The 27328-nt window shown below is 27.0% G+C and overlaps 1 protein-coding gene across 3 annotated transcripts; it reads left to right on the top strand.

The window, feature by feature from the left end:
- Positions 1 to 1770: 1770 nt before the first annotated feature.
- Positions 1771 to 23880, top strand: LOC100213349 (uncharacterized). Of its 3 annotated transcripts, none has more exons than XM_065798007.1 (3): positions 1771 to 1854; positions 6319 to 6390; positions 22228 to 23864. In XM_065798007.1, the coding sequence occupies exon 3, from the start codon at positions 22242 to 22244 to the stop codon at positions 23754 to 23756; it is 1515 nt and encodes a 504-aa protein (XP_065654079.1). In that variant the 5' UTR covers positions 1771 to 1854; positions 6319 to 6390; positions 22228 to 22241; the 3' UTR covers positions 23757 to 23864. The 3 variants fall into 3 exon arrangements, with proteins under 3 accessions (XP_065654079.1, XP_065654081.1, XP_065654080.1); XM_065798009.1 differs by lacking the exons at positions 1771 to 1854; positions 6319 to 6390 and adding exons at positions 2532 to 2770; positions 14535 to 14583 and having other exon boundaries at positions 22228 to 23880; XM_065798008.1 differs by lacking the exons at positions 1771 to 1854; positions 6319 to 6390 and adding exons at positions 10641 to 10767; positions 14535 to 14583 and having other exon boundaries at positions 22228 to 23810.
- The last annotated feature ends 3448 nt before the right edge of the window (positions 23881 to 27328 follow it).

Genomic DNA, 27328 nt, shown 5'->3' with positions numbered 1-27328 from the left:
GACAAGATTTTTATTATAATAAATCTTAATGATTTAATGAGTGTTTTTTATTTTTATTTTTTGTTGATATTTTAAACAAAATGGTGTCTTATTATTTTGAAAAAGAAAGTTTTAAAAATACTTTTTTAAATAAACTCTAGTTCAGAATAAGCTTGTAATTAGGTTTTTTTTAAGTCTAATTTCTACTTTCAATTTTAAATTTAAATTAGAAAATTAAATTCTGTTATCAAATTTGGAAATTTAGTGTATGTTCAAGTTTCCGTCAGGACGTTTTTTGTACGTACAATAAACGTACGCGTGCCCGCTGGGATATAAAGCGCAACTAAATAAATAAGGTTTGTAAACCACATATGCTTTAAATTTTTTAAATTTTATCCGGGTTTGGAATTTTTATTTGTGTTATGGTCAATCTTGTTTTATAAGACACTCATTTATTGATCCAATTTTGCGTCAAGACTTTCACAGATGCAAAAGTCATTTTAAATTACATGATATACCAATTAAAAAAAAACAGCAAAATTCTACTCAAAAAGTTAAAAAGGCTCTACAGCAAAAGAAAAGACATACATTAAAGGGGGTGGTTTCCAGGTCTCGACCGATCGATTTTTACCAGTTCGATTATCGACAGCATTTACTACTTATTAATGATAAAAAATTATTTGCTATTATATGTTCAACCGCAAATCGTTGTGCGGCCGTTGCGCAGTAGTTATAGAGCTTGTTTTAAAGCAGGAGATCCAGGTTCGAAACGAGCTTTGGAGATATTTTCGCGTCACGGTATAGAAGGAAGCGTTAACTTCCTGGTTAAATGCACTTCCGCGGTTCTCTGTGACAAGACCGTTAGGTCTTCTTGGGGCACCTAAATAAAAAAAAACAAAAACAAAAAAATTTTCGGGGCGTAGTGATAAGGCAAGTATTGTCTTCTTTTAGTCCCGGTCATGTAAATTTTATTTATATAAAACGACATTGTATTCTTTTTTTAATGACGAAATAAATATAAATAATAAATAATCATCATGATTAGGTTTTGAGGTTTGACATATAAAAATTTGAAGTTATGCAATTTAATTGAATCAGTGTTTTTTTAAAAGGGTCCATTTGCTCAAAAAGTTTTAAGCAAATCCGACCTTTTAAAAAACATTGATTCAATTACTCTAAAAATCTTTTTTCCGCTTGTTTATATATAGTAAAAACTCTTACAAAAAAAAATAAAAAAAAGTTCTATACCGTAAATATTAATATCCACGTTCCAAATTTTATTTATACTATAATTATTTATTTTTTGACAATAAATTATAGTCTAAAATGTATAGATATATCATGTCTCATGAATCAAATATTATGTGATGCGTTATTTGACTAAAAATCAAATAGAAGACTAATGCGTTACTTGACCGGAAGACAATTTTTTGATTATTAAGAATATTTTCTTATAAATAAGAAAATATTCTTATTAATCACCTTAATAATAGTGTTGATTGCCGTAAATATAATGTAGGTAATCTAACTTCTTAAATTTATCTAAAAAAATCTTAACTATCTTATAAAATTTTGAGCGTGCGCGTGAACACAGAATCCTATTTTTAAATCTTGTACAACGGTTTTAACATATTAACTAGTGTTTAGCCCTCTCAGCGAGATTCGGTTTATTGTCAATAAATTAAGAAACGTTATTTCGTCAAAATATTAACATACTTTCTTGTTTCATTGAAAACAACTCGTTAATTTTAAATGATGTAATATTTTTAGCACATTGATAACAAATTTGAAGTTAAAGTTTGAGTAGGTTGACAAACGATCAACGGTTATACTTTGTAAAAATTTTGATACAAGTGACAAAGGGTCTTAAAAAAAGTAAGCTTTAATTTTTACTTTTTTTTTTTTATTATTTTAAAATTGTGATGATTGAGGCATCATTGTTTTGTCCGCGACTCATATAACTTTGTTTACGTGACGATTTCCTCGATAACTCACAAAATCTAATTCATAACGATTAAAATAATTAATTATAATTTAAAAAAATGAAATTGTTTTTATCATTTATAGAAAACCAACTCTTTTTAGTTAGAAATTTAAAACTAATTTTAACGCATTCTACACCCAAGTCAATCAAGATTTTATTTTTTACATCGACTTGAAATGAACTTAAGATAAAAAAAATTTCTTTAACTAACGATGAAATTAGTCAATTCTTCTTCGACCTAATATCATTCCAATCTATTAGAATAATTAACAACTCTTCTACATTACTTAACAAATAATTTTTTAAACAATTACAGTTATAGTTTGTTACAGTTATAGATAGTTTAGTTTATTAAAATGTTTTCAGAAATATAATTAAGGATGGTTTATGAGATCACTTTCTTACTTTTTTATAACTAATAACATGGTAAATATTATATAAAACTTTTTCTAAATCTACAATATAAACGCGGCAGATCAATAAAAACTCGTTAAGACAGTGCTTTGATTTTTCAAAAAATAACGGTACGTCAGATCTTATAAACTTTACATATTGCAAAACGTAAATTAATTTTACATATAGTAAAACACAAACTGTACTCATAATAAATTATAAGAAAACACGTAGTGCATGAATTTTGATCATAAGTTTATTGTTAATAAAAGTTTGGCCAAAAAGTGTTTTGCCAAAAAAGGACTTTTTAGTGATAGTAAATGTATAATTGTAGAATTGATGGCAAATGTATAATAAAACAGTAATCGCTGGAAAATTGAATGCTTTATTTTTTTAATATTAGTTATAATTTTGGTAAGATTTTTTTTCATTTTTATTACATACGCTTTAAACCTAAAAAACTTAAATGTAAAATTTAAATCTGAAATTTATGGATTGGTTCAGCGAATCCATAGGGGAAGCGGGAAGGGGGAAGGAGGAAGAGTGGGGGATAAGGTGGTTACCTCCTCAACTTTTTTTTTTTTGTCATTCTGTATATTTAACACAGTATGTTTTTTTGAAAAAGTAGGAAGTACAGTAGGCCTAATCAGCAGGCTTTTGTAAAATGGTATAAAGTTTTACATTTTATAACCATTATATATTCAAATAAAAATTAAGTAAAGATGTATTTTGATTTTCGACTTGCCCACCCACAAATCATAAAATCTAAAAATTGCCCTCTTTAATAGATAGTCAAGATCCGCCAAATCAAAAAATTCTAAAATCTCCTCCCTCCTCTTCCTACTAGTTGGTCTAAATCCGTCCCTGGATTAAACTAACCTATATATTGTTGAATTGAAATTTGATTTAGATATAACAATAGAACAGATTTTGATAAAGTTACCGTTCTATGTTTAAATTTGTATTTGTTATTATTGAAACTTCTTTATTTCTCTTATTTCATTTTTTTCTAAAATCAGATGTTCTTGCAAAAGAATTAAAAATTACACGAATTACACCTGTTTTAAGACAGCTTTAATACTTTAGCCTAATTACAGACTAACGTCGGTTTTACTTTGCTTTTTTAGGTTACTTGAACGCGGAAAAGCAGAATAGAATCGAAAAATAATTGATCAAAAAACGGATTAATATTGAAATTTTTTTCATCAAAACGGTTTTTTGGGAATAATATCGAAAATTCATTTTAAGAAATTAATTCGAAAAAAAAACAACCGAAATTCATTTAGAAGGAATAATGTCGAAAATGCCTACACGGAATAATATCAAAATTTGGATTTAAGCTACTTTTTGAGCTATTTCGAACCTGCTTTTCAAATTTTAGAACCAAACCTTCTTTTTTTTTACATCCTTTTTTTACAAACTCGGTTTTATTCTCTATTTTGATATTATTCCGGAAAGTCCCTTTTCGACCTTATACGGTTCGGCTGTTTTCGATACTATTAATACTACCCCTTGAATGCATATTGTATATAATTAACTTTATTTAAAAAAAAATTTTTTTTAGGTGCCCCAAGAAGACTTAGCGGTCTTGTGACAGTGTACCGTGGAAGAGCATTTAACTAGGAAGTTCACACCTCCTTTCTTACCGATGGCGCGAAATATGCCCAGAGCTCGCTAACCAACTTTACAGACTTACCGTTTATTTAAAACAACATGTTGCATAATAAATATTTAAAATTTTACGAAAACCACTCAACTGATCAAACTATTTCTCCTTTAAAATTGAGTTTTAACTTGTCTTTTTTTCTACAAGAATACAAATATTAAAGTTTAAACTATTCATGCACTATCTTTCTTTCTCTTTCTAATTTCCGTAGAAAAACGGACAAGTGGAAAGTCACAATAGTGATGACTTTTTGACATTTTATCAATCTGTCTAAAACATTTGATGCTATTAATCACGGTACTCTTCATGAAAAACTTAAGCATTATCAAAAAAAAAAAATTAACTTTAAAACTTAAAGTAGATAAATACAATATATAACGGATAAAACAGCAAAAAGCAAACATTATTTTCACTTAATATAAAAGGTTTATTGTTAACCTCAATATTAATAAATTCAATCTTAATTGCAGATAAATCTTTTTTATTTTTATATAGGTATTAAAGCGTTCATTAACTTTAGGCAAGGTGGGGCTTGTTGAACAATTCTTACTAAATCTAACAGTTCTCTTAAACGGTGCGTCAGATTTAGATAATTTTTTTTACTACTAAATAGATAATTTAGCTTGCTAAAATTTGCCAAGAAAAAAAAAATCTTATCTGGATTTGTTTGAGAAGATATTACCTAAAGTTTACAAAATTGCTCAACATGCCTCAGCAAGATAAGTTGAGCAGCTTTGTAGGGCAAATTAAACAACAAAAGAGCAAATTTATATGCATGATATAAAATTTGGGTAAATTTTTAACAAAAGTATATCAATAAGTATATCTATATTACAAATATTTACTTTAAAGATATAACAAACATTTACTTTAATGACTTTAACGGAGATGAAATAGTAACGGAGATGAAATAGTAACAATTCATCACAGAAAATAAAACTATAAAAACAAGCAATTATCTTGAATTTTGAAGCCCTATATTTCAAATTTATTATAAATATCAAAAATATTTATTTAATAACTACTGTTATATATAAATATATACTATGGAACTTAAAATTTATTTAACCCAGCGGGTTAAATAAATTTTAAGTTCCATAGTATATATTTTTAAATGTCTTTTAAACGTCTTCTAAACAATCTTACGTAAAGAACGTTTAAAAGACATTCAAAAAACGTTTAAAAGATATTTAGAACGTAACTTTTAAAAACAAATGCCGTAAGGAAAGAAGATGTTTTATTTCATGATCATTAGCGCAGCTTCTTTTTTATTTTTTTACTAATTTTTTTTCAAATCTACTTAACTTACCCCGACTAAACAAACAAGTTAGGTAAAGAGAACGGTTTTATTTAGGAAATAGCAGCTCGAACTAAAACAGGAGGGCCCTCCTGGTTTCGGCCTCTAACTTCTCCATTAGGTGCGTAAGAAATTTCAAAAGTTCAAATACAGTCATAATGTAGTTTGAGTTCCGACTTTAATTCTACTTTAATAGTTCCTTATATTTCAAGTCATGGTTATAAGCCATGGTCATAAGTCATGGCCATAAGCCATGGTCAGGCCGTTACTGTTCACACATCGACTGAATGAACAGAAAATGAAAAAAAATTGTATTAATTTAAAGTTTTTTTTTAATTTCAAAAATTAAAGTTTTTAAAATTAATAAATGATAAAGCCGACCAAAAAGTTACCGACGCATGATAAACTTTTTTAAGCTTTAATAAAATGGTAGTCAATAACTATTATTTTCATTTAAAAGTTATTCTGTTTTACCTTGATGAGCAGAGCTATTTTACACAAATTTTTTTTTGATTGATCATTACTAATTGTATCTATTTTTATACCAGACTGTTTAAAGTTCCATGCTTTAACGGTAAAAAATTGCAGCAACAACACTGTTTAAGATACAGCTCCATGACACTCATATGTGCCATCATAAAAAGTTCAACAGCATTATAATAGTTTTATCTTCACTTTCTATTTCATGGCTTCCTATCTCCCATTTCACGTGGCAACGACTTATTAAAATTATTTTGTTCCGAGTTATAGCTTATGATTTTTTGAGGCGTATACTAATATTTTCGTGATATTTACTTTTAAGTATATATATATATATATATATATATATATATATATATATATATATATATATATATATATATATATATATATATATATATATATATATATATATATATATATAAATGCTCAAAAGGTTGCTGCAATCCCTGAATAAAAGCATGTTTGATAACTGCATTATTATAAGAAAATTCTTTATTTGTTTATTCCAATGTTTAGGAGGAAACAGTGACATAATATATGGAAATGCAATTTAGCAACTTGCTTAAGTTTCGCTTTCTTCTTTATAGTGTAAGGTATTTTTTATTCATAAAAAAAATGCTTTATTTACTAAATTCTATAACAAAATAATGCAATACCAGGGTATACATATATATATATATATATATATATATATATATATATATATATATATATATATATATATATATATATATATATATATATATATATATATATATATATATATATATAAATATATATTTATATATATATATACTTATATATATATATATATATATATATATATATATATATATACATATATATATATATATATATATATATATATATATATATATATATATACATATATATATATATATATATATATATATATATATATATATACATATATATATATATATCTATATATATATATATATATATATATATATATATATATATATATATATATATATATATATATATATATATACATATATATTTATATATAAGTATGTATATATATATATATATATATATATATATATATATATAAATATATATATATATATATATATATATATATATATATATATAAATATGGCGACGATTTATGGTGTGTGTTCCACCCCCCAAAGAAGGTAAAATCAAGTTATAGTTGGTTTTTGACGGATTTAGTCGGCTGGTCGGGTATTTTTTTTTAAGGAACCAGTCGGTACTTTTTTAAGGATTTACCCCCATGTATGTTTGTATATATGTATGTATGTATGTATGTATGTATGTATGTATGTATGTATGTATGTATGTATGTATGTATGTATGTATGTATGTATGTATGTATGTATGTATGTATGTATGTATGTATGTATGTATGTATGTATGTATGTATGTATGTATGTATGTATGTATGTATGTATGTATGTATGTATGTATGTATGTATTTATGTATGTATGTATGTATGTATCTATGTATGTATGTATATCAGATGGGCAGTAGTAGCTGTTGCCTACTGCTAATTGACAAACTTTTTTAAAGATGTGTAATTTATGCTTTTTTTATTAACCAAAATTTGATATCTGCGCACGGTTAGATAAAGTTTTTAAATTAACTTGATCATTATTAATTCGATATCATCTTAATCGGCTTTTATTAAACAATTAAAATAATAAATTACGTACTTTCTAAAGGTTTCAGTCTAAGTAGATTTAATCTGCCTTAAAAAAAATATTTTGAATAAAATGAAACCCCAAAATTGCCAAAGTTGCTTACTTTGTCGGTATGAGGGCAAAAAATTATTTTAAATCAACATTTTTCTAGTCACATATATTTTTGAATAAATTGATCTTTTATAATCATTTTTTAAAAGGTAGATTTAGTTTATAAAATCAATAATAAACCCTAATTGGGTAAAAAATGTACATTTTCTAAAGTTAGTTGTCATTAAATACTTCGCTTTACAAAGTAAGCCTCATTATCGACTCAAACTATCTGAGCCCGGGAACAAATAAAACCCTACAAAGTTTACAGTCCCATCAAATTAAGGGTAGATTTAAACTTTATATTGTCATAATTTTCAAACACTGAGAGCTTATTGTATTAATTTAAAATTTGTAAAAATTAAAACCTCAACACCAAAAAAAGCTTGCTACGGGCTTGAATAAGTTCATTGTAGTTAAAAATAAGTAATGAAAATGAAAATAAAAAGCAAAATTTTCTGAAATTGGAAAAAAAAAAGCAAAATAATTCAAGAGTATTCTAGACTTTAAAAAATTAATTCAAAAAGTACAATTAATAAAGGTTAACAATTATTTCAAAGCAAAAATAATGAATAGATAATTTATCAAATTATCTGTTCATTGTATTCGCTTAATAGGTAAATACAATAGACAGTATATTATCTTAAAACTTTCAAGGTTGAGTGGTTTTAGATAATATTAGAATTGTTAGTCCTTCGCCTTGGCCCTAGTAAAGGACCGGGGTTGATATTTGACCGGGGCCGGGACCGGGGCTTGCTTTGATAAAATATAGCCGGGGCCGAATAAATAATAATAATAATAATAATAATAATATATATATATATATATATATATATATATATATATATATATATATATATATATATATATATATATATATTATTTATTAATTATTTTTACTTACTACAATCAATAGAATATTTATGTTTAGCTTTTTTTTTTTTTGTTTTGTTATTATTATTATTATATTTGTTATTATTAGAATATTATTGTATGATTTAATGATGAGAATAAGTATCTTGTTGTTTTCAATAAAAACTGAAAATTTTCTTTACAAAAGGTCTCTCTTAAGAACAAAAGTCCTTTCATTATTCCAAGAAGCCAATGTAAAAAGGTCGCGTCTGATGTTAAGCTCTGTGATTCTCAGTTTACTAAACCTTGTATCTTATATCAGATGTTAGGTTCTAGAGACTTTTGGTTAGTCTTCAACAATGTCATTAACTAAATTAAGTCTAACATTTAATCTTATCAATTTTATAATATTTAATTTTTAAAAAGCGCTAAATAAGTGGTTCCAATTTTTCAAAACTCCAGAAGACACTTTGACCTCTCCAACTATCCTACGAATAATCTTCACACTGTTATTAGTTTCTTCATATAAAGGTTTTGAGATTATTAAATTATTTCTTACCAACTGTAGTAATAAAGTTATTCTTGAAGACTTACACCCTTCTTTATTTCAAGTAACTTTAAGGGTACCACAAGGTATCTTGTGGTACCCTTAAATCTTTGCTCCTGTATTGTTTCTTATCTACAATATCAATCTTCATGAAAATTTAACATCTAAAGTGTAACATCTAAAATCTATTTGTTGAAGACTCAACTTTATACTCTTGTCTTGACAAAAAATCTTCACTTTTTGATTGCTTAGAATAAACAGCTTATTTTTAATCTGATCTCTCTTCTGTAACAGCTCAAGGCTTGCTGTGGCTTATGGACTTAAGTTCTGGACTTAAAATCTGCGATTTTTGTTAGCAAACAAAACTCATTTATTTAATGCAAAAAAATATTGCAATAATGTTGGTACTCCTATACCGATGAAGAACAACCCTCATACTTTCAGACAAAATCTAAAAGTACATTGTAAATGTAATGCGGTCGTGGTGTGGTGGTAGAGCGCTCAACTTGTTTGAGCGCTCTACTCAAGTCCCAGGTAGTACCGCGCTCAACTTGTTTCTTTGCGCAGCGATCTTGGTTGTCAAAGTTCGTGTTTTAGAGTTATATAGTTGAATGATGGTTGTCTGTAGTGGCGTTTTCAGACTTGGGGAGGTGAATTAACATAAAAAAAAAACAATAATAATAAATTAGACCTTGTTTATCTGCCAAGCTTGACCACCCTTCCATTGTTGTAAGGTTGCATTTCTTTCACTTACTACTGGGCCTTGGCCTTGCCTTAAGGACAAAAATTTAAGTCTTGGCCTTGGTCTTGGCCTTGAAAATGTTGATCTTGGTCTTAGCCTTGAAAATTTTGGCCTCTACCTTGATTGTTTTAGCCTTGGTCTTTAAAAAAATACATATTTTTTTATTGATTTCATTGAATTTTCCGCATAACCTTGGTCTATTTTTACAAAATGTGGTTTTATTGTCACAGCACTTGCTACATACAGTTTTGCTAATAATTGGCCTTAACGTTAGGCAAAAATTGAAGTCTTTGGTCTTGAGAATGTTTGCGTTGGCCTTTAAACTTTTGGCCTTGATCTTAAAACTCTTGGGCTTGGTTTTGTCTTTAGCTTGTCCTTGGTCTTGGCCAATTAAAATAAAGTACAAACTATTGTCAAGATTATATTTTTTAAAGGGTACACTTCGTTAATATTATTGTCATTAATATTCTTTCATATTAAATACTATAATATAGATAATTATACTCTAGTTATACTAAATATAAATGATTATAATCTTTCCATACAAATTAAAATATAAATTATATCATACCTTTCCAGGAATGATCACTTCATAAATAAATTAGAAATAACCTTAATTTTTTACATTATTTAAAAGTATAACTTTAATATTTGTTTAAACTAATTAAGAGTTGTAATTGTTTTTATATTGTAACTGATTATCTTATTTCATACATTAGGTCCTCTAATAGTTATTGAGAATTTTGTTGAATCATATCGTCGGGGATAGTGAAAATCCACGTAACTAGCATTAGCTACTATATTTATATAATAATATTTTTAACACCAAATATCTATTGTTGACATTACAAAAAAACATGAATAATACTCTTTATACTAAAATGAAACCAAATTCTGTTGAAATAAAAATAAAAGTTTTAAACTTCTCCAGTAAAAAAAACAGTACTGTAGATACGCGGTATTATTCGATGCTAGTCACGCGGTTTTGTACTATCCCCGACAATATATACTTTTGGGTTGAAATTTGTTATTACCCAAATATTTGGTAAGGTATTTGTGCTGAATTTTACTAAATAGTGGTTTATAATTATTAGTACTGTACTTTTATTAATTTTATACATAAAAATTATAAGTTGATATTTGTTTATTTGGTAAAAATATTAATAAAAGTTTTGAACTTGAGAGACGCTGTACATTCGAAAATAATCTTATTGCATGTTTTTGTTTACTGAATTGTTTTATTTTTTTATTTTTACTGAACAGTCTTATTTATATTGTTGCTGCATCATGCAATATTTACATAATTAAGGTAGGAATTTTTGAATGAGAAATATATGTTTTAAGCATAACTGATCTAAGAGAGCTTTCGCTCAATAGAACAAGCCAATGTTTTTAGATCACGCTTATGTGATCTTTCCAAGTTATGATTTCATTGAGAATTTCACCTAAAAATTTAATTAAACATTTTCTATTTACGATGCGATCATTATTTAGAAGTTTTGAGAGTATTAGGAGGATTTTTTCTCGTTTATGAATGCGATAAAAAAAGTATATTTTGTTTTAGTTAAATTAATAGACAGTTTATTTACGTTTAACCATTCAGTTAATTTTAGAAGTTCAATGTTAACCATTTTAGACAAAATTTCTATATCACTATGGGGATAAAATAAGTTTGTATTTCAGCAAATTAGGTAGAATATAGAAAATAGAATATTAGAATTGCTTAAATTGTTAACATATAGGGTATATAGGGTAAATAGGGTAGACCAATATATATAGGGTATATAGGGTAAATAGGGTAGACCAATATATATAGGGTAAATAGGGTAAATAGGGTAGACCAATATATATAGGGTAAATAGGGTAAATAGGGTAGACCAATATATATAGGGTATATAGGGTAAATAGGGTAGACCAATATATATAGGGTAAATAGGGTAAATAGGGTAGACCAATATATATAGGGTATATAGGGTAAATAGGGTAGACCAATATATATAGGGTATATAGGGTAAATAGGGTAGACCAATATATATAGGGTATACAGGGTAAATAGGGTAGACCAATATATATAGGGTATATAGGGTAAATAGGGTAGACCAATATATATAGGGTATATAGGGTAAATAGGGTAGACCAATATATAAAGGGTAAATAGAGTAAATAGGGTAGACCAATATATATAGGGTAAATAGGGTAAATAGGGTAGACCAATATATATAGGGTATATAGGGTAAATAGGGTAGACCAATATATATAGGTTAAATAGGGTAAATAGGGTAGACCAATATATATAGGGTAAATAGGGTAAATAGGGTAGACCAAGGCATACTTGCCCTTTTTTTTTTCTTTGATGTGCAATTCTTTAGTTTTAATTTATTTTTTAATGAAAAAGGTTGACAAGACCCTTGATTACCTATATGTAACATTATTAAAAGTTCATAATTGTTTTTTAATACATTTTAAATTGATTTTATTTGGTTATGTCTGATGGGCTAAATATTAAAAAACGTAAAATTCTAATTTTTTAAGGTTCCTATTATTTATCTCAAGTTTGTTTTTTATTTTTAAACCATTTCAAAACTCATGATATTTTTATCAGAAATAAAAAAAAGCTATTTAAAAAAAATAATTGTTGAGGATCGATTTTAACATGGCCAACGTGCTATTTGCATAATCTCAACCAGCCCCGTCATAATTTTTAAAGTATAAATGCTTTTTTTTTTTAAACCATTAACCAATATTGTTTAACATTATATACTAAAATAATCCTTAAACTATAAGCTTTAATATTATAACTTGGATACTGCATTACTATCGAACAACAGTAAGTATACTAACGTCAAAACAAATTGTTCAAAAATTACTTTGATGCATCCTAAATTTTTAAAACGACCCCAAATATATAACTATGATCAAACAAATATAATTTTTTTGGTGAGTAGCTTTATAAAAGTAGGATTGATATAAACTTGGAGATTTTTTGCAGAGAGTTATTGTAAAGTAGTTGTGTTAGTTGTAAAGCAGTTGTATTGTAGTATATATATATGGTAAAGCTGCTAGACAGAATAAGCTAGCAGTTATTGGTGTTAAATCAATAAATTTTTTTAATCACAATATTTACTTAAACAATGTTCCTAGCTACTTTTTAACTAAAAACTAACTGATTAACTTTCTACTAGTTATCTAATAATTCAGTTGAAGCTTCTAATTGCAACATCTTTAGATTACTACTCTTCACTGACTCTTTAGATTTAAGTACAAAAATTAGAATTAATTAGGTTACAATGTTTGTTTGAAAATACTACAATACTAGGGTACATGGTAACCATTCAAAAGTTTCAGAACAATATATCAACAACCTGATCTGAAAATAAAATCATAAAATACTTTTTAAATGATTTTAAGTCTGTAAAAATAAATTTCTTTGCATTTAACAAAAATTCATACAAAGTGTATATTTGAATGACAATTTAAAGAATTATAGTTTCTAATACTTACTTTAATTAATTTAATCTAAATGTTTAGGAAATCTTCTTTATACTATGACGGAGTTTTACATCATATTTTTAGCAACATTATTTTATCGATTTTATTGACTTATTAAAGGCCTTTGAAAAGTCAATAAAATCGTCATATCTTGAAACAAAAAATTAAATACCATTATTTCAATAAAGTTATTAAATGGTTTGGAAGTAATTTATCAAACCGTAAATATGATGTGTATATAAATGATGGTCATTGAAGCAAATCCCCAAATATAATATATTTCACAAGGTTTTATTCTTGAATACTACTATTTTTAATCTGTGTAGACAATGAGCAAAATACTTGGCATATTTTTCGCCATCGGTAAGAAAAAAGGTGAGAACTTTTGAGTTAAATGCTCTTCCGCATAGTTCTGTGATAAGACCGTTAGGCCTTTTTGGGGTGCCCAAATTAACAAAAAAACAAAGCGTAAAAAAAAACCATTCAACAACCCAAGTTTGCAAAAACACAGATATTTATATAAAACCTGAACTTGCCATAATGTATTAACCTAACCCACCATTCGAGTATTATTGGTCACTATTTTAAGCCAGTCACTTTAAGTTTATTTAAACAAAAAGTGTTAAGAAATATTATAGTTTACTAATTTAAAACTTCCTTAGTTTTTAAGTAAAAACTAGTTTTAAATGTTTATTTTTAAACTTTTTGAAGTTTTAAAAATAGAGTTTTTGATTATTTGATAAAAGCTAAAAAAAGGTTCCGCTTACGTCGGGCAATAATAAATAAAACAGTAATCAATTATCATGTTTATTTCTTTATTCTAAAATTATGTAATAGGTACATCTACTTTTAATTATATGATATAAATTTGTTCCTCCTCCTTTTTTATTGTTTAACCAATAAAAAGATCTTTCTATTTTAATTATTTTTCTGATTGATTATAATGGTGACCGACTTTAGTTAAAAAGAATCCGGTCAAATATAGCTTCTTGCAAAATTCATTTTATGAAATACTTTATAAAATTTTTTTTTACATACACTTGTAGAAAAAAGAATTTTCTTTTTATTCAAAGGTATGCTTCCCATTTGATTAAATTTGATTTTGAACGTTGAACTAAATATAGCTAGGTTACCGTATATATGATGCAATAAATGCATGAAATGTATTCTTCAATACTTTTTTTGTTTCTTCTAAATTTAAAATAATTTTCAATTAAAAAATAGTTAATGTATTTGGTCCATCGTGGGTTTATTTTTATTTTTATGGAAACTTGTTACTTTTTAAACTTTAGTATTTTTTAATTTTCTCATATCTTTTTTTAGGAAGCAAATATAGCCAAATTGTCTATTGAAGAAAAGATTACCTAATGAAGTGAGCTTTTTATAACAATCATCTTATGCCACTTTCCCCTCAGTTTTAATTTTGTAGTTTTTAATTAAGTCTATATTTTTGAACTTCTTATAATCTTTTTGGATTAATATATTTCCATCTATTAAGTAAAATTTAAAAAAGCCTTTGTCAAATGCTTAAACTCAATATTCTCAAGGTGCTTTCCCGCCGGGTATTTTATGCAACCCTAGTTAAAGAAATGTAGCTAGCAATCTCTGTATTCAAATTTATATTGTCATGAGTTTTTTTGTTTATTTTTGTTTTGTTATTAAGGTGCCCCAAAAAGACCTAACAGTGTTGTCACAGAGCACCGCTGAAAAGCATTTAACCAGGAAGTTCACGCCTCATTCCTAATCGTGACGCAGAAACATGCCCAAAGCTCTTTTCGAACCTAGATCTACTGCTTATAAAGCAAGCGCTCTAACCACTGCACCACGGCCGCAAAAGTTTGTCATTAGCCTATGTAGCTAGCGATTTTTGTGGTCAACTCTTTGTCTGTAAAATAAATCTTCTGGTAAGGGGCTGTTTATATGAGGTTTAATTAGCCCGGTTAACCGGGCTAGCTCACTTAAACAAGATCTCGTCATGTTTAATATTTACTTATGAAAATGAATTTTTTTTACGCGACGAACGGGCAAGTCCGGATATCTTAGATCTCGTCTAATTTCACCCATTAAGGTGAGAAATTATTTTTATATAAACGCAAACAAGTGGGCAAGACCTGCTCATAAATGTAGCTGCTTGGATAAAGTAAATCACGCTATTACTTTTTGTAATCAGATATTTCCGATTGTTTTTAAAGTAACTAATTTAATAAAAATAAAATTGCAAAATTAAAATTTAAGTTACAGTTTCTATTTAAAAATTTATTTACTTTTTATTTTTTTATTTTATAGTTGTTATTTTTTTTGGTCAACTCGGTTAGCTAGACCAGCCAGATTTATATAAACAGTCTCTTAATTCTAATTAATTCATGTTTTTGACTACATTAATCATTGAAAATACTAGATAGTCTTGATAATTACTTGTTAATGTATTTTAAAATATTTTTTTTTCAGAAAATTTGTTGTGAAACAATTTATTTTTGTGCCTTCTTAATCTTTTATCTTAATTTTAATCTTTTAATAGAAACATCTTTTCAGATACATTTCTGTTTTCATTTTACTTAATAAACATTTTGAACGTTTAATTAAAACACAAATCTTGAAAGGCAAAGTTGCTTCTTAAACTGCGTTATAATTGGACTGGATTTAATTAAATGTTTTAATTTTACAAAACACAAATCTTACAAAGCAAAAGTTGCTTTATAAAACTGTATACTTTGTTTGCGGTCATTAGTATAACGCAATATATACTAAGTACCACGCACAAAGTATGTTTTACTTTTTAAGATTTGTGTTTTGTAAAAAAAGAACATTCAAATAAAACCAAACAAAACATTTATTTTTGGTCTTTGAACTTTTGTTTGAAAAACCTCATTTTAATATTACCTTTTGCTCGAGCGCAAACAAGTGTTTTTTACTTCTGCAAAACAAAAACTTGTTTATGTTCACACTACATAAATAATCAATCTGCAGAAATTCAAAGTTAAGTCTAGTACTATGAGAAATCTATACCAGTAATATATTTCATTTATATGCTTGAAGTTGATATGTAAATTTAAAAAAAATTGTTTCCGAAAATTTGTTTAAAACGGTACAATAGTTAATAAAACTTAAAATAAAATTTAAATATGTATTATCTAATTTGATAAATTGCCTTTATTTAGGTAACAGACAATATGTGAAACACAATGACAAATATCTTATAAATAGTTGTAAACCGTACGGAAAAATGAATTTCCGTATAAAAATCCGTGACGAAAAATGTGAACAAATGTAAACATACATTTTTTAAAAATTCTATTTAATGATTTTCAAACAATTTATTTTTAGACATTAAATCGTTTATGACATTTCCATTTTATTTCAATATTTATTTACGCAAGTCTTGATATCGTGCGACAAGTAAACTAGTTTCTAAAAAAAACTAACCGCCGTTTAAAGTAAAAAACTTGTGCTTTTAAAGCGCGATATCTTTACTTTTACCGCTGTAAATAACTGACGATTGAAAAGATTTTTTATAAAGGTTATTTATCGGAACAACTCTGAAAAGTTTATGTATATTTTTAAGTTGCTACGCAATGCACGAAACGTTGTTTAAAAATAATCGTTTTAACAATACAGCATTGTTTTTATTATATTGTTCCCAATTATCTAATCAAAATACTTCTAGGTGGAACAAAAAAAAAAATTAAAAAAAAAATAATAGTGCAAATGCAATTGGTTAGAACTTTTGTAACATTTAAAACAATTTATGTTGTTGGGCTTGTTCTCAGCAAAATATCAGTGTATTTCTTTCTAAAAGTATTTTTAAAACTTACCCACTGCAGTCAAGAAACTTATTCAATATTTTGGTCAAAATCCTTTTTCGTTAAAACCTCGACAAACTAGGCCGATGCGTGGAGAAACAAGTAGAGGACGGTATTACCAGGAAAGAAGTAAGAACCAAACTCGAAACTGCTTGCTTATCATACAAGCGCTATACTGCTACAATACTACTGCATTAAAATATTGAGAAAGCAAAGAAATTATGATGCGTTTAACGTGTTTCGCGAATCTTTAGCTTTATTTTGCAGGCCAAATAATGACAATAGCTCAGATGTAGCAAGATTTTTAGCTACTAGTATGGTTTAACACTATTTCAGGTTAAAAACTAAACTATTTATAATTGAACAATTAAAAAATATATAAACGTAAATAATTACCATAAAAACTTATACAAATATATTTTCAATCAAAAATAAAAGTGAAAAGAAATTAAAGAAGTCTGTCTGACCATCTTTTAAAATAATTTTACAATATTAAATGTGTATTTAAAAAATAAAAAACATTTTAGCAATTGTTTTAAAACTTTTTAGTGGTTTTAATAGAGCCGATTTTTTTTTTAATAATTTATTTTGTGTCTGATTTTTGTTGTTGTTTGTGTGTTTTTTTTCTCACAAACGTTTAAATATCATATTGCTAAAGTTGTTTAGAATTTGGTTATGTAAGTATTTCATTTTATGCTATAGATATTTGAATTGTGTATATACCTTGTATATCAAACAAAATTTATAAATCAATTACACAATCAACGAGATGGAAAAAAAATGAGAATCAATTTTAATATCAGCATACACGATCCAAGAGATCTGTGATTCGATGGCAGATAAGCGACATTGGTAAGGAAGGAGGCGTGAACTTCCGAGTTAAATGATACTCCGCGGTGTTCTGTGATAAGACCGTTAGGACTTTTTTAAGCACCAAAGAAGTCCTAAAGGAGTGGAGTGGGAGTAAAATATAAAAGTACGAATGCACTAGTTAAATCTTTTTATTTTTTTTTTAATTGTTGGTTTTCTAAGTTATAGCAATTATCAAATAACTGTCAATTATTAAATCTTTTTAAATAGATAACAATTAAACGCCTTAAAAAAAAAAAAAAATGCTAAGTTCTCTTTTCTAAAACTTGCTGGATTATTAATTTAAAAAAATTTATTTTCCGACATAAAAAGCTAACTGTGGTGATTGGAGCGCAACAACTTTTTCTTGAAAAAAGGTAACAAGTTTAAAAGCAAACGATTAAATATGTCATTAAACATCAAATACTTATTTTTTAAATTTTTTTATAAAAGGTACTATTTATAGTTTTTAAAACTTTATAATGTAAAAAATGTTTCATAATAAAAATAAAACACTGCAAATCATTTCAAAACTAAGTTAATAAACCCCGTTTGTAGTTTGTATAGCTAAAATTTAAGTTGTATCTTACATAGTCAGTTAAAAATGAGTTGACTGACACAGTAATAATTATTCTGTAAAAGTAAAAGTTTTGCATACTTTCTCACAAAAGTCTTGTTGGTATGTAAAAGTACAATAGACGAACTTAAAATAAAATAAAATTTTTACATAAGCAAATAAAAATTTAAGTAACCCGTCTTTAAAAAGTGGAAAGCAAGGCCTACCGCTAAAGATAACCCAGGGCATGTTTGAAACGAACATTTATCATACTTTTAATGATATACCCAACTTAAAATCAAACTTTTTTAAATTCACTAAGCAAAAAAATGGTAGAGCAGCTGTAATTGAAGCTACAATTGCGTGCGTGCAATACAAGGAAGAAATCAGTTTGATTTTTGGTCCAGGCCCAAGCTTTTATTTAAGTCTAGACAACAAAGCTAATTATATCATTAGAATAAGAAAATACAATAAAACAATCACCAAATTTTGATGCTACTTGATAATTAAGTAATTTTGCTCGCTCAGGTTTTTTAAGTAGCTTTCTAACGTAAGCTTTACCGTCAGTTTATGCAGCTTGCAATATTGATTCAAACAAATTTGCCTTATGCATTGTCATACTTTGGACCAAAATATATTGCTAAAAACCTATAAAGCGTGATAGTAGCACTGCTTTATACTTGTAGTCGTGTTTTGAGTTTTTTGATTCAGTTGAAAATAATAGGCTTTACATTTGTGCTCTAGAAAATCAGGTAAAACCTATATTTGTTGTTGCATGTGATGGAGACCCTGATAAATATCCAAGGTTTACGAAATCATTGAAAATTGCAGTCGCAAGGTTTCATTAAATTCGATTTATCATTCATACAGGAGTTGAGAGCTAGCAGAATTGGTTTTGGTACATGATCAATTTGGGACACATCTAAATTTATATGGAAGACAATTAAAATTAATTGAGAAAAAAATTATTTGCTAAAGTTAAGGTATGGTTGGATTTAGTAACTGATAACTACTGAGTTTGCGCTGGGTATCTTAAACCTTTCCAACAACCAGCAATATTAGAGCAAGATTTAAAGTGGTTTGCAAATCACAAGACGAAGTCAATATGTTTTAATGATTTTTAAAGTGTTATGTTCTGAGTTGCTGTAAATCTTGGTGAAGTTCCTGAAATACTTTCTTCGACGTATATTACTAATTATTTATGCAACACAATTATCTCATATAGGTGACCAAAGGATTTTTCCGCAACATTTATTATCAAGTCCAGTTGTAATGTCTGATAGTGATGGATGAATTTATTTTCCTTAGCCAAAGGTAGCACGAAATATTCTAAAAGGTTAATTTTTTAAAACTGAAAACTTTCTTTGATTTGCACTTTCTATCAATTTTAATATAAAAAATTAATTAAAGTACTTAATAAATCTTTAATATTTATCTCAGTTATTAAGAGCGACCCTCGGCAAACTGCACTCTGCTTAGTGCAGTTTGCCGTGGGTCGAACAACTATTTCACGTCAACTTGGTTATTACTTAAAACAATGTGTTTGGGTGCCACGTGATCTTACTCCAAATTACCAAAATCAATCTTAAAACATTTGAACTTTTTTGCTATCAAAAAACCAATTTGCTTGACAATATAATTATATTTTTACTCTGAGGTGTCAAATAAACATCCCAACCCATTTATTCGACGCCAAAATTCACAACATTTTTTCCTTGCCCCTTGCAATATTTATTTTATATATTTTTGAATGCTAAAATTATGGTGGTAACAAAAAAGTTCTTTTAGTAAAAAAATATTAAAAGTAACAAAAAACGGTAATAAGTTGTAAGGAGTTTGAAAAAATGTTGAAGATTATTTGGTGCCGAGTAAAGGGACGGGGACGTTTATATGGCACCTTCCCGGTGGGAAATCGGCTAGCGAATCGCTAGCTATAATTGTAATGATAAAGACAGCAATTTTGTCTCGGGGGCAGCTAGCTTTTTAAGTTAGCAAAAACTATCGATATTTGTAAAGATAAAGACAGCGATTTGGCTACGAGGACAGCTAGCTTAATAAGCTTAAGACCCACTGGTTATTGTAGCCAGCGTCATATCGTTATAAAATCGCTGTCTAAAAAATTTTGATATGTAGCTATCAACCAGCTATAGATTTGTAGATATTTTGTACCTAGCTACAAAGCTACGGTGTGTAGCTAGCGACTGATTGCTACAAAATGGCAATGTTTAAAGTTATAATTAATGTTTAAAGTCATAATTATAATAGAATCAATACTAAAAATCAAATTTTTAAAGATTTTTAAGACATATGCAAAAAATAAAATAAGGAAATAAATCACTTGAAAATCGCTATAAAGCTCGCTAGTTTCCCACCAGGGTAGTGTATCACGTAGATTTTTTTCAGACAAAAATTTATAATTTACTTTAAAAAATTATTATTTTTAATTCGTAGAGGGACGAATTTTTGATAACGTATGTACTATTTAGAGGGAATCTTAAATGTAGCAGAGGTCAAATTTTGAATTTTTTTTTTTGCGTACTTTATGGATAATATATAGTAAAGAAAGGAAATGCAGAACCATTTTCATTATATTTTTTTATAACAAAAGTTGCAAAATCTTAAGGCTATTAATAGATCCGCTTTTTTATTTTTCAAAACTTTAATACATAGTAAAGTTAAAACTAACTATAAAATCTAACATTTTATATCCATCAATAAAACAATAAAATCTAACAATAAAATCTAACTTTTATCTATATTATTTTAAAAGTTTTATTAATTTTTTATATATGATAGTTCTAATTCAACTTTTATTTAATAACAGCATAATTTGTTTAAAATCTAACCTTACACGCGAAAATTTTAGGCGGGAGGAGGGTCGTTTTTTTTAAAAAAAGGTAGTTTAAAATAACAAGTAAAACTCTTTCTTGATAAAACTTGCATGAAACAAAGACAATTTGGAAAAAAAAGGGTACGGTGCCTTAACTAAAACAAGAATATCTTAAGTAAAGTTTGCTCTAAAAACACTACATTTTTCTAAAAAGTTGTTCAGGGTATAGACTAAATTTTTTTTTAATGTTCGATAAATCTGAGTTAACCACATTAAACCGACAAATATCGATTTATTGCCTGCTCAGTCTGACAAACTGTATTCAAATTAAGTAATTTGTATTTTAAATAATTAATAATAACTGTACAAATTTAAAGTCAAAAGCTTTAATAAAACTGAAGATATTTATGTTTTTGTATGTAAAATATATTAAATTGTTTGGCGTTTGCTAAGCGTTGCTATGTCGTTGCAAAGAAGTAAAACTTGTATATACCACAATAATTTTTACTTTTACAGCACTTGATAAAAATATAATATAGATTTAAAAATATGTTATTTAAAATAAAAGCAATATTATATAATATTGCTTTTATTTAAAATAACACATTTTTAAATCTATATTATACTCTTTTTTTTTTTAAATCATGGGATCCATTTTGCAAATAAATAAAAAAACGTTTTAGAAATAAGAAATAATAAGAAATGGCGAATTGGGAGAACAAGTAGCGTTATTAAGAATAATGACAAACATTTTCTCTCTGTTGAATGTGATTGTCAATCACTTTATTTATTTTAATCTGTCTAAAACATTACTTAACTAGCTTAATAGCCCATTATATATTGTGTTTCCTTGATGTATTAATGTCAATAAAGCAGACTCGGTTCACCCCATTCACGTTCCAATCAGTATAAAAATGTCAAAATTATAATTTTGCTGTATATGAGATTAATTATCTTTTGAATAAATATTTTTGTTTTTAGATCAACTTTAAACTATGTTTTGGAATGCTACACAAGAAGTATCAGAGGTTAACAACCCGTGGATTCAACTTCCATACACAATTATTCAGTACATTGTGCTCATCTTAAGTATATTAGGCAACTCTCTACTTATTATTACACTCGTTCGCATAAGAAAGTTAAAAAAATTTGTTGATAAGTTGATTTTTAACTTGGGAGCGTGCAATCTACTTATGGTAGTTGTTTCAATCCCAGCTGACATTTTGCTTCGAGCATCCAATAATTTTCCGTTTGGTCTATTTGGTTGTAAAATTATTAACCCAGTTTCTACATATGCCGTTAACACAGGAGTTTTCACATTAATGGTAATAGCATTCGAACGCTGGAAAGTGGTAGCCCAACCTTTCGGATTAGTCAATAAGGGACTGAGAGCAGCTTTAATTATAGTAACAATCCATGGTTGCGGTCTTGGCAGTATAATACCGTATATGTTTACTTTACGTCTTAAACTCAAAGAAGGCAAAATAATTTGCGAAGAAGGGTGGTCTAATGATTCCGCGCGCGTATATACAGTTGTCCTATTTGCAGTACAGTATGCGGTACCAGTTCCTATAATGTTAGGATTTTATACAAAAGCTTGGTTAATAGTACAAAATATGAACATAACAATTGTAAAGCCACATTCTGCACCATCGGAGGTGTCAATACGGAACGAAAGAAGTTCAATTAGTATTTTTTCAAAATGTAGACTTAATCATGCTAGTGTTTTGTACAAGATTCAAGAAAACTTAATGAATAAAAAAATGGAAAAATTATATCATCTGCCCATTCCTCCGGTGCAAAAACGAAATTCAGATACCTTAAGCAAATCAAAAGGTTCAAATTTATTTGTTCACGACTTAGCTTCTTTTAGAAACAGCTTCCAGTCAAACAAAGATTACATGTTACAATGTAAAATTATCGATCCAAAAAAAGCTATATATTTTCCAAACAATATAGAAAGTCAATTTTCTAATAAAATGTCTAACGAAAAGAACGACGAAAATATACGAAGATTTAGTCTTGGTTATCCAAAATTTGCTAAACTTTCTCTAAGAAGATTTTCTTTAAATGACAAAGATTTTTTTAAAGAAAAAAAAAATCCTCTAAAAATGCAAAATGATGTCTCAAATTTTAAGCAGAATACAAAATCTAGATCAAATCAAGTGTTATCAAGTTGCATCTTTCCAAATATTTTAATAGAACCCAGTGCATTACAACACAAAGCATTACAACAACGATTTCGTCAGAGTAGAGACTTATTAAAAACGTTTACTGTTGTAGTTACGGTATTTGTCATATTCATGCTTCCTAATCAAATCTATTGGATGACTTTGTATTTTAGTCATATATCGCAAAATGAATGTGCTGTTAATATTGTGTATATACTTACGTATGCTAATTGTGTTTTAAACCCTTGGATATACGGGGGGTTAAATCGAACATTTCGGAAAGATTTCAAATACTTGCTTTTGCGAATTTCAATACTACTGAAATTAAGAAAAACATAGTTATGAGTATTTTTAAAATATTATTATTTTATGATCTTTGTTATATCTTCACCTTTGGATACTTATTGATGTTTATGTATCTTGATTCATAAACGTAAAAAAAATAAATTATTATTTTCAAGAATTAAAAGGTTTTTAAAGAATTAAATTAATTTAAAAAGTTAAAACTCACCAATAAAACAAGACCATCTTTCTAAATTAAACTTAAAAACAAAATTAAAAACTGAATTAAAGCGATTCCAAATAAAATAAAAAAAACAACACAATACTAAACCATTGAGCGATTCTGAAGGCATTATGCAACATTGGTAAGCAAGGTGGTATAAACTTCTTTGTTAAATGCTCATCCACAATACTATGTGACAAGATTCATGTCTTTTTGAACCTTTTTACCCAGAAAATTTAAAAAAAAAATGCAAACTAAACTAAAACTTAACTAAAACCAAACTAAAACAAAAAAAAATTGATATTGTATTAAGAGTCAATTAAAATAAATTGTAAAAAATTTTGAAATTATTGTTTTTTAATTTATACCATCAGACATTCATTACAATAACGGTATTCTTTTTCATCTCAAAGGTGTGCACCCTAAATCCTTGCTGTTCAATTCAATTTTTTCCTAACAATTTTTAACAAAAATTGCGCTTCAATATATGCGAATTAATTAAATTGCAGTTTAAACAAAGTTTATTATTTAAATAATCCCACAATTGAACCAAATACCAAAAGATCTAAAATAAGCCGGCTTTACATTTACTCCTATGGGTTCACTATGTAATTTATTATCTCATTAACAGTTAGTGTTTATCAAATCGAAACCCTTTCAAAAATCATATGAAAGATATATTTTATGCAACAATACTTTTTTTTTTTTAAATTTTATTTAGGTGCCCCAGGAAGTCCTTAGAGTCTTATCAAAGTGCACCGCAGATGAGCATTTGAATGGAAGTTCATGCCTGCTTCGTAACCGATGTCGCAAAACAATGAACAAAGGACAAGATACTTATTTTCCTCAAAATTTACAACCATATAATTACAATAATATATTATTAATAATAATAATAATAATAGTTACAATAAGAATAAAAAATAACAACAATAGTAATAAAAATAATAAGAATATCTATAACATTATAAGCAATAAAATCAAAATATAATTATTAAGAATAAACATAAATAATTGATTGAGGAAGGAGTCACTCATGCAGAATCCTGATCAAAGGAGTGACACGAAATAATTATTTTAATAATATTAATTTAAAAAATAATAACAATAATAACTTTATTCATTAATAGAGCAGAAATAACATCAAAAATAATAGTATTTTTAATAATTGTAATAATAATAGTATTAATAAAAACAGCAGTAATGAAAGTAATAAATATTAATGACAAAAACAATAAAGCTTCTATAGAAATAGTAAGAAAAAAAAACAAAAAAACTGAAGGAAGTTAGTAATGATAAAAAATTAAAATTAAATTGTTTTTAGAATTTGTTAAAATTTATTTTGTTTTAAATAAAGATATAAAGATAAATTATTTCGAAATTTTAACTTCTCAAACTCATTCACAATGCACACAAGACTTCGATTCCATTCACTGATGCACTGATGTGTAATTGAATACTAACCATACCTCAAAGTTTTATAGGGAGGTACATTTAGTTTTCCATCATTGATGTTTCTAGTTAAATGTGAATGTATTAATCGAGTTTCATTAAAGAAGGTTGTAATAGAGGAAGGTAAATTTTTATTAAGCGAGTCAAAAACAAGTAGAAGATTAGCAAATTTAACTAGTGCTGACAAAGTGCTGACAAGGTAGAAATTTTAAGTTTTTTGAAGAATATTAAAGTTTCTGAATTATGGAGATGAAAATTATTTATTCGGATTGATTGATAGAAAATTAATTATACAGATTGATCGAACTGTAGATGAGATGAGATTGAAAAATTGCAAAATACAGATTTTTAGGGCTAGTTTTATCAACATAATGGCGAATTATTGAAAGCATGCCATTAGCTCGATTAAGTTTTTTACGGAGTGCGTCTATATGAAAATTCCATGAGAGGTTCGAATATTTAAAAATACCAAGATATTTAACAACGTGTGTTGGATATAAACGTCTATTATTAATTTAAATTTAGTTATATGATTGTTGTACAAAATTTTTTGTCTTGGAGATAAAAAAAATATTAGTTCAATTTTTTCCAAGTTCAGAGAAATTAAGTTTGCATTTAGCCAATGAACTAAACCTTTTAGGTCTAAGTTTATATTCTTTCACAAGGAATGACGAGACTTATTAATATGCAAGATATTAGTATTATCAGCAAACAGATGGACTGATGAGAAGTAGACAGAGTTATTTAGATCATTAATAAAAATCAAAAACAATATAAAGTCAAGGACAAAACCCTGGGGAACACCACAAACTATATGTTTGTTATTTAATTTGTAACCCTTGATGCTAACAAACTGCTTTTGATTTGAAAGATAAGATTGAACGCTTTTTGTAAGTCGATAAAAACACCACCTACGAAATGACCAGTATCCAGTGCCTTTTTTATTTTTTTGGTTATACTTATCAAAGCGTGGCAAGTAGAGTGCTTTAATCGAAATCCAAACCGAAATTCATTTAAACAGTTAAAGGAATTCAAAAATGAATGTAATCTTAAGTACATTAGTTTTTCAAGGCGCTTGCTAATGTAAGAAAGAATTGAAATTGGTCTATAGTTAGTACATGAGAGCTTTGAGCCATTTTTATATACTGGAATGACACAAGAAAATTTTAAAATGTCAGGAAAAATTCCATTTAAGAAGGAGATATTAAATAGCTTTGAGAGAATTTGAGAAAATTCAGAATTAAAATCAATAAGAATGTTTGGGGGATGCTGATAGTACCTGTTCATTTTCTAGGTTTTGGTTTAGATATAAACTTACCAGAGGTGGGGTTTGAATCACGGATCCTTAGTTTCTGAGACAAGTGCGCTACTACTGCGCCACGGCTTCATAATTTATAATTTATAAAATGTTTTAAATAAATTTTTTTAAACCTGATGTTGTAAAGAAATTTCTTGTTGATATTTATCCAATAAAATACATTTTAAAAGGAACTATTATCTTCATTTATAACTACTTAAATCGTAATGAGTTAGCATATGTTAGAAAGGTGTTAATTTGAATAATAATTTGAATGAAACATTTCGTTGAATTATTAATTTAATTAATTTAAAGCGATTTAAGAGTTTCACTTTATTTTGTTTATAAACACACTTAATTTAGTCAAAGGTTTTGTTCTAGTTTTCCTCCATTATTAATATTTCCTCTATTATATCCTCCAACATTATTTAGAAATATTTAACTAAAAACATTGTACCTAAAGTATAGCAAAAACAACTTACTTATTAGTCGGCACTGACGTGAAAAATAAGATATTGAGTGCTGGTAAAGCTTCAAAACTGTATAAAAGTCTGAAAAACTACAACTTTATATCGTAGTGAAAAATTATAGAAGATTAACAGATTTGATAAGATGTGATGATTTTAATTAGATTGATTTTATACGCACTTTGAATGC

The sequence above is a fragment of the Hydra vulgaris genome, chromosome 05 (genome assembly GCF_038396675.1).
Source record: "Hydra vulgaris chromosome 05, alternate assembly HydraT2T_AEP".
NCBI classification, from domain to species: domain Eukaryota; kingdom Metazoa; phylum Cnidaria; class Hydrozoa; order Anthoathecata; family Hydridae; genus Hydra; species Hydra vulgaris.
The sequence above is the reverse complement of the archived record's forward strand: the minus strand, read 5'-3'. Positions and strand labels throughout refer to the sequence as shown.